This window comes from Stegastes partitus, unplaced genomic scaffold, assembly GCF_000690725.1.
Source record: "Stegastes partitus isolate 25-593 unplaced genomic scaffold, Stegastes_partitus-1.0.2 Scaffold24, whole genome shotgun sequence".
Lineage (NCBI taxonomy): Eukaryota > Metazoa > Chordata > Actinopteri > Pomacentridae > Stegastes > Stegastes partitus.
Genome location: NW_007577755.1, coordinates 430,382 through 439,804, shown reverse-complemented (window position 1 = coordinate 439,804; position 9,423 = coordinate 430,382). Strand labels below are relative to the sequence as shown.

Here is a 9,423-nt window from a genome sequence, read left to right as displayed (position 1 = left end):
CAGCCCTAAATAAAGCTAAAGAAATTTAAAAAAAAAAGAAAGCTCAGCCCTTGTCACTGGTTTTCTTCTTTTCTGTGTTTGTCTGACGTTACATTTGTTGTTTCTCATGCTGTCTGACTGCTCTCAGGTGTCCATAATAACTTAAAGCTACTATTTAAATAATATGGAGTTGAGACATTGGAAAAATACCAATCTAATCCATTTAGCACTTCCTGTCACACACTCCAGCAGTAAACAAACTCGCTCCTGACACAGCCTCAGTGAATGGAATATGTATATTGTGTGGGCCGGGCTGTTGTAAATGTTAATCTCAGCTCATTAACATTAACCACTGAGATTCTTTTCTTCTCCACAAATCAATAATCCAGCCTCGTGAAAGGGCTTTTGCCGGATTGAGCATCTAGGGGGGGGGGGATCTTGGGTGAACTGAGCGTGAGGAGACAGAGAATTAGAAGAAAAAAAAAGAAGCTGATCCTTGGGATAAAAGTGATTTTCTCTCCTAATTGTTTTGGGTTGCTCCTGTGCCTCTGAGTGGGACCTGCAGTCAGAATATTGGTAAGGGGTGAACAGGCATAAGCATCCCTCCATGTGGGAGACCTGAGGCGGCGAGGCACTAAGACCCAGTGGAGAGCAGGGGAGGCTGGGAGGCTGCTGCCCACCCGCTGCCTGTCTGCTCTGCACGGCTCTGCAGTTGCTCTGGGCGCATGCCGGAGTCAGTACATGAGTGTATGGAAGTGAGTGTATGTGAGAGAGTCCAGCCTTTGTGCATCACACTCTGGAAGACAGAATCCCTCCCCTCTTTTTAATTTTTTCATTCTTATTCTTGTCTCCATCCCTGACTTCTGCTCCTGCTCTGCCTCTCCCACCTGGACCGGAGGGCCTGGCTTGGAGGCAGCTGAGAGGTGTGTGCTGTGCATTTGAAGGGGGGAGTGGTGGTCAGCGTGATGACGAGATGAAAGGGGCCAGGTGAGGAGGAGACACAGGAGCTCCCCTCTCCTCTCTCTCCCCCTCTCTCTCCCACTATCTCTCTCTCTCTCTCTGTGTGACGTGGTGTGTGTTTGCTGTTTGTGTGGGAGAGAGACAGAGAGAGAGAGAGAGAGAGGGAGAAGGAAACAGGTCGGCTTTGCTTCGGCAGACTGTGAACCTGCACAGGAGGAAGCAGCACCTCTTCGGGCTGAGGTATGTCACACACTTCTCATCACATTTCCAGCCGTGCCTGCCCTGTTTGCAGACAGTGTGTGTTTTATGTGGAAGTTGGGATGCTGTAAAGGTGAGGCAAGACTCCAGATACAGGGTGTTCTTCCATCATCACCTCAGCTTTGCGGATTCATGTGAAAGGACAAGATATCTGGAGACTTGTTTTGTAAAAATCCCTGTTTTCTGTTTGCATGATGCCTGCTGAGGGGCTGAAACTGCTTTGTAATGAAAGGGACACTTGAACAACAGGCTAGTTCTCTCCTCGCAGTAAACACAGTGTCATGTGCATATGATAGAGTCATATGGTTTGCACTCAGCAGTCGGAGAGATTCCGCACAACCTCATATTGTTGTATGAATTTTTTTGCATCTTTTTGAAGCAGAATTTAAACATGAATTACACTCCTGACATTGATTTGATTATCTGTAGACTGTGCTGAATGGGACTCACTGCTTCCTTCTCTCTGTACTTGAATAGTTCTAGTTGTGCGGCTCAGGCTTGACAGAATGGCGATGCTGCTTTGAGAGTGTAAACCACTTCACTTTGGGGAGTTGCGGTGATAATATGTTTCCTCGAAACAATCAATGCTGATTAGACTAAGAATCCCCCAGAGAGCTGCTCCGCGGTTCCACAGTTGAGACGCTGTTTATGGGTTATTTAATTGGGCTGAAGGTGACTGTAACCCTTTGACCTATTCAGCAAAGGCCACCTACTTACGTCTGTCAGGTGATTGTTGTGCTTGATGTGCAAACGTGGGCAGCGAAAGAAGAGGCGCCTCGCAGGGATGAAGCCTGTCACACTTGTGAAATGGAAAACTTGCACCTGCAGGTGTGCAGCATATGGAAATGTACCAAAGGCTTGGTGCTCATTCCACGGCTTTTACAGTGTGTGGGGTTGTGTCCAGGTGAGGTTATGACAGTAAACACAGCACAGGGCCTTCTCCACTTGCAAACAGTGATGCTCACTGCTGAAGGTGCTCTGCTGCTGTTTATGTGTATTTAAATGAAGCTGCATAGTTTCCATTCAGACTGACTTCCTGCTCTGAATCCCTATCTGTGTTTTGTAAATAAAATCATAACGAGCGTAACATTAAATATTTTTCGTGTCAGGATTGCACTAGTATGAGAAGCACTGATCGATCTTTTCCTTCCATCACTTCAGACAGCATGGAGCTCTGTAATGCTGAGTTTTGCAGTTTATTTGCTCATCTAGTTTTCCTCTTCGCTCTGTTAAGGGGGACATATGGTCCACTCTGTGCTTTTAGCCTCTCCCTGGGGTGCAGGCTGCCCTGAAAACACACATCTGAGGATGCAGATGTCAAATACTGTATGTAGAAAATTATGACCCTTTCTACAAGCGAGTGCAGACTGCATCAAGTCTGTAGCTTTAAAGCTACAGCACAAGAGCAACACAGCTTTGTCAGAGAAAGATTCAGTAGCAAAAAAAGGATAATATTCAGACTCTTTGAATTGCTTGTGATGATTGCAAGAACATTAGAATAGATAAGTTTTTAAGAGTTTGAACAAAAAACATGACTGTTGGTTTTCAGGCTGCCAAACTGTCAAAATTCTATGAATTCTTTACCGTAAAGTGTATTTTCAGCAAGGGCTTGATCATACAACTCTCCCTCCATCAGTTTGTGCCTTTTATGGAGTACTGTGCAAAGGCACTGAAGGTAAAGCGTGAATATTTTTAGCAATAATGCCATGCATAGTTTTAATATTTGGTGTGCCTTTTTCCTTAAAAGCAGCTGTTCTTGTTGGTACACTTTTCTGTTTAGCTGGCAGGTAGGCTGTTTGAACGATCATGGAGAAGTGGTCACAGCATCTGTTGCATAACTTCACGTTCTTTTTATTTAGTTCTAAATGACTCTGGCTGTATGTTTGGGGTTTCTGTCAGGCTGCAGAGTGAGTGTAAGATTAATCAGACATTTTCCTGGTGGCGTGATGCATAATGATTAAGAATTTAAACATCTAAAATGACTGAAACTTGTCCAAGGTTTCAACTTAAGCAACTAGTTTTAGTGTTGGTCATTGTTAGATTTCATAATGCAGGATTTTCCCAAAAGTCTCAGTCTCTAATGTTCATCCTCACCAGTGCCTGACTAATCAGATTATCTCTTTTGTTTCAGATCTTTCCAATTCAGCAACATCTTTGGAGAGAGGAGGACGTCTTCGCGAAAACTTGCATTTTCGAGGACGTGACTGAAAGCTTGTGCGATCGTCTGCGGAAGTGTGAGCCGTGGTCTATGGGGGTCAGGGCCTGTACGATGACGGACACCACCGCCTGAGCTTCTCTGTGACACCCTACGACGGGGGAGGATGGGTGATGGGCCCGTGAACTTCAGCGGACTCTCTCCTCTTCATCCCATCCTCTCATGGAGCGTCCTGTCACACCGAGCCCCTCCTGGAACACTTCTCTCTTGCCATTTCCAGCCTCACTGCAGCCAAACTTCTCGAACGTTACCCTACCATTTCCAATAATCCGAGGTGGGATAGATGTGAACCAGTCGTTGGCGCTGTGTGCTATGCTTGTCATGGACATGCTGGCAGTGGTGGGGAACTTGGCTGTGATGGTTGTCATCACCAAAACACCGCAGCTGCGCAAGTTTGCCTTTGTTTTCCACCTCTGTCTGGTGGATCTGGTGGCGGCACTGGTGCTGATGCCTCTGGGGATGCTGTCAGACCGAATCCTGGTAGACGAGGGGCTCTGTCGGAGCTACCTCTGCCTGAGTGTATGTCTAGTGAGTGCTGCCATCCTCACCATTTGTGCCATCAACGTGGAGCGCTACTACTACATTGTCCACCCAATGCGTCACGAAGTGAAGATGACAGTCGGGGTGGTGGTGATGGTACTAGTGGGAATCTGGATTAAAGCTGTTGTTATGTCAGTGCTGCCTCTGATGGGGTGGCTGCTCCAGGGGACCCAGAGTCCTTTGGTCCTGGTTCCCGGTCAGAGACACTGTTCCCTCCATTGGACAGGAGGCAGGACCACACGCCTGCTTTTCATGATCTTCTTTACGCTAATCTATTTTCTGTGCCCCATGCTGATCATTCTGGTGGTCTACTGCAACATGTTCAAGGTGGCCCGAGTAGCAGCCATGCAGCACGGCCCCCTCCCCACCTGGATGGACACGCCACGGCAGCGGTCCGAGTCTGTCAGCAGCCATTCCACCATGGCAGCCAGCCTCGGAGGAACTGGCGCCCGCACCACCCCTCAAAGGACCTTCAGCGGTGGGAAGGCCGCCATGGTTCTGGTGGCAGTGGGAGGCCAGTTCTTCTGCTGCTGGCTGCCATATTTCTCCTTCCATCTGTACTCGGCTGTGGTGTCTACCTCCCCTTCCTCGCTGGCCCAGCTGGAGGACGTGGTTACATGGATTGGCTATTTCTGCTTCACATCCAACCCCTTTTTCTACGGCTGCCTGAACCGGCAGATTCGCGAGGAGCTGGGCCGCCACCTGGCTTGCCTCTTCAAGCGGGCCGGGTCCGGTGAGGGAGAGCAGCTGCCCAGCCGCGAGGCCTCTATTGAGGAGAACTTTTTGCAGTTCCTTCAGGGCACTGGGTGCAATCTGGAGCCCTGCAACTCTCACAGCAGAGCCAGCCCTGAGGATCCAGAGACTGAGGGCCTTCAGGAATCAGCTGTTCAGCAGAACATGCCAGCTGACTTCCACATCCCAGGGCAGATCCTGGAGGAAACCTCAGAGTTCATGCAGCAGCAGCAGCTGAACAATGAGCTCCATGTATCAGAGAACTGCTGCAAAACTGTACCAGAGCTGTAGCTGCCTCATGTACTGTCTCTTTTGCTGTCTAATAATCCAATAAATATACTTAGTTTTATTCATATTTTCTAGTATTCGTTGAATTGAAACATCTCTTGTTTGAGCAACGACATGCTTTAAAGCTGAAAACACAATGAACTGCGAAATGTGGTGTCTAGAAGTTATGTAGCTCTTCAGTGAAAGACAATTGAATTTATCATCTCGTCCCCAACAGTTGCTGCACTGCAGAATGACACGCTCTGAGCGACGTATGGTGTCATACAATTACACAAACACCAAACCTTTGTTGTGTTAATCACAGCATAGTGAAGCCACAAACATTCAGAAGTGTTGAAACTTTGTAAGAGCGAACATCAGAGGAGTTTCCTTAGTTTGTTAAAAACAATAGGAGCCATTCAAAGGAACTTTCATGGACAAATTCTCAGTGACCGTGTCCGGTTTAGTTTTGATATGAAATTCCAATACTGATTCACTTGTTCATCCCTCATTAAAATTCTCCATCAAACCCAAAAGGACAATGTACAGTATACAATTGGTTACGACACACTGTTGCTGTTACATCAAGCATACTGCGCTTCCATCTGCGTCTTTGTCCCAATAATTATTTGCTTAAATTCAATTAGAGGACAAAGTGTTCCCTCAGTTCAAAGTGACATAACAGATTCTGACTAATTTAACTCACAATCTAATCATTAAGAAACATTAGAAGCATAAAGCATCTTCCTAGTTGAGTGTTTGAATAACTCACAGTCTTTGAGTAAAGATTGTGAGTTGTTGTAGCCGTTGGTTTGTTTAGTAAAGAATGGACCCGTTTTCATGATGTACTTATTCCACTCGCACATACCACCAAGGAATTAATGCAAAAATGTTCCTCAGTAAAAAAGGAGTGAAAATTCAGAGCTAAAAAAAGTCTCTCAGTTAGAAACATTCATTGTGTTGAACAGGATCATTTCACAGCTGGTGCTCTTGGTGGTATTTATAATAAACAGGCTGACACTGTATTTTTAACCATTTTCCAGGAACATTATTATCATGTTTATCTGTTCTTAGTCTTGTGATTATCACCTCCTCGCCAAAATCGTCTCACATTGGGAGACTCGTGATATCAGCCCCCCTTCCAATAACAGAAAAAACATTGTGACTGGTTTAATTTGTCTGATCGCGGTGGTGTTCAGGGTTTAAGCTTTAAAAAACATCGACCGCAGCGCATTAAAACTGTTGAAACCATGCTCGAGGTGAACAGACCCGGACGTCGCGACCGGTCTCCCCCCGCCGTCGCCCCCGTGATGTCTGCCCTGTTTACAGGTAAACACAGCAGCAGTGTGAGTGCTCCTGTGTTTGAGCAATAAACAACCAGGCTTGTTGTGGCTACACACACGGCACACAGGTGTGACGACGCTTACACATGGAAAGCTTCGCCTTTGGCCTCATTCAGCAGCGCCGGCGATGACACTTTCTCTGATCTCAGGTGGAATACAAATAAGTTTGCACAAGTCACACAAGCAGTGACAAATGTTCCAAAGAAAATCAAAAGGCACAAATCTCGTACTGAACACTTCTTCTTTTTTTTGAGGGGCGGTAGATGGGGTGTCTCTTTTTATACTTGCTCTTTCTTGCTGCCTTTATCTATTTTGGACTGCCTCGCACAGGACGGTGATCACAAGACACTCGACACATGGGGAAGGTTCAGAGTTTTGCTGGGAGTCAGAACAAACAAAAAAAAAAAAAGGCCCTTTGTCAGGGGGAAAGACATAATGCTCTTAATTTTCTTGACTTTGTTTGCAGACTGTTTTGCAGAAAGCGTTGTCATGTCAACTTAATTTGAAATGTTTCCCTTGCACTCAAGTTCGGTTCGAGTCAACAATGAGATTGAATTACCGCTGTGATCCTCAGTGTTCTCCAAAGTATGTGCGTTGTTAATTTAATATTGGTGAAACTACAAAAATACTATTACAAAGTGTTATGTAACAAAATTACATAAAACTGCCTTGATCTATTACACCAGCGTCCACAAACAAGGGGTTAATCTCTTTAGCTCATCTGATATCTTCCCCATTATTCATTATTTACTTTCTATGGCACATGCTGTAACAAATTCAGTGATATTTCACACTCTGGGGTTATTAAACAGCCCCGTTGGCTGAGTGTACATCAACCCACTATTCAATCAGCTGGATTTCCATTACTGTAGCAGCAAAATTGCCCTGACCAATCTCATTAAATGCTTTATTTCTGTGACCATCTGTTGATTACAACTATGGAGAAATAACCTGTTGTGAGGGTGAAAGGCAGATAATAATGTCAGCTTCAGGAATATTCATGGACGTTGTTAACTGCCGGTTTTGGTTCGTTGTAAATCATGTTGCATTTTTTTTGTCTCTCTCTCTGTATCTATTTTTGTACATGAGCTAAAAAGACTGTTAGGGTTCTTCATTATTAGGTTTTTTTTCTTCTTTGTTAAGTCCCCCCCTCCTCCTCTGCATTTCCCCCCATCCAGCTGAAATCATTAAAAGACACAACAAGAAGATCAACCTCGAGTGTCATGGTCGTTGTTGCAGATATGTTTCAGATCGATGGCTGCATCCATCACATGAGCGGTGCCATCAGTCTTTCCTCCGCTGCCCTCCAGCTGCCTCCTGCATCTCAGTGTGTGTCCTTGCATGTGTGTGCGTTGCAGGCGGTGGGCGAAACGAAGCAGCGAGGACAGGATGAAAGAGGTGTGACATTTAGAAAGAGGCGGGAAGCTGAAGCTCGTCGCCGTAATGCTCCATAATTGAACCAACGTTGGCACGTAGGAGTTAAACTTTTGCACAATTTTAGGTTTTACGAAACACAATTAACACCTAAAATTTTACAATAAATGCATGAATAGTCAGAACACACACTAAGAAAGTGTATATCGCTGAGGTCAAGCTAAATCGCCTTGATTTTGAAATCTTAAATCTGCACTGTAGATCAGTTTAAGCTGATTCAGCAACATAAATTTCCCTCCTTCCCTAACAATGTGACTTAACTGCACTTCAGTAGATGAATTAGTTCAAACTTAATTTAATGAAAACTCTCAGCTGTTTATTTTTTCAACTTAATATTTTAAGACCAAATGCCTTAGGTTACATTAACTTGTGTTTTTAGGCTCTAAAGTGATCTGAAGATTTAAAAAAATTATTAAAAATGCTTCATTAACAAGAACTTAGCAAAACTCATATTTTTATTAAACAAACAAGAAAATATAAGTGGATTTGATTAAAATGATGTCAAACAGCTGGAATATAAACTTGAAGGAATGAATTATGATTTTTTAATGTGGATCATGTAAATAAATATCAGAAGGATGCCCCGATCGTTTGTTTGAGCAATATTCTTCAAAATGAAAGTCTAATTATATTATTAATAATTAACAATAGGCTACAAAGTGCTTTACAATAAAACAAATGTTAAATTAGACAAATACATCAAATTCAAACAAATACTAGAACCTAAGCATGATATATGGCAAGATAAAATAATTAAGTCAAGGTTGTTTTTTGTTTTGTTTGTTTGTTTGTTTTTAGTAAATTTGCATTGGTGTACCCTCTAATAAAAATTATTATAAGTGCTGTTAGTTTTACAAGCTTAAGATGTGAAGTTGAACCAACCAGTCACATTGACAGTAATGACAATCTTGTTTTTCTTTCTCATTTTCTTCTCATGAATCGTTTCTTCTTCATTTAACACTGAGAACTTACAGCCACCAATGTTAAGTTGTTAATACAAAGACAACCTGTGAGGCTAACCCCGGTTACATTGGGATAAATTATAAGTTTGTGCATATAAATTCAGTGCTAACCTTTGTCATGGCTAGAATTAGTTTGACTATTATGAAAAGAAACGATTACAATGTAAAATGACATGTAATAAAGGCACACAGCAAGTTTCCAGCCTTTCTTCCACTGTTGTGAAACTATAAAAACTTGGAGTCTTTGGGAAGTCTGAGGTCTCTAACAACCCTGTTTATGTGCTTGTTATGCTTCCTATAAACTGTATTTAATGAGTTCAGTGAACTTATAACTGCTCATTCAATCAATTTATCCTAATAAGTTTAAACACCTCAAGCTATTAGAGCATGTTTTCATGTTCAAAGGTGATCTGAAAATTTTAAAAAATCAACATTTCAGGTGAAATTAATTAAAAGTGAGCAAAACTAGTATATTTACATGAAGCAGACTAGAAAATCTAAGTTGATTTGACTAAATTCCTTAATAATGCTGTACAGTTTCCAAACACAGGTTCCACCATCAACCTGGTCTCATCTGAGGCTCCTCCTCAGTTTTCTGATGGTCCTAAGTTGCGTAGCCTCTCCTGTGCTGCTCCCCATCGGACAGACTGACTCACAGCTTTCATGTCGAGGCTGGATGGTGCCACCTACAGCGTTCAAACAGCCTGACCTTTGTGGCAGGCGACAACACGCC

General features: G+C 43.5%; 1 protein-coding gene across 1 annotated transcript; it reads left to right on the top strand.

The window, feature by feature from the left end:
- Positions 1-1,089: 1,089 nt before the first annotated feature.
- On the top strand, positions 1,090-5,037 carry gpr61 (G protein-coupled receptor 61). The gene is made up of 2 exons (XM_008296036.1): positions 1,090-1,179; positions 3,329-5,037. The coding sequence occupies exon 2, from the start codon at positions 3,575-3,577 to the stop codon at positions 4,973-4,975; it is 1,401 nt and encodes a 466-aa protein (XP_008294258.1). The 5' UTR covers positions 1,090-1,179; positions 3,329-3,574; the 3' UTR covers positions 4,976-5,037.
- Positions 5,038-9,423: the final 4,386 nt, after the last annotated feature.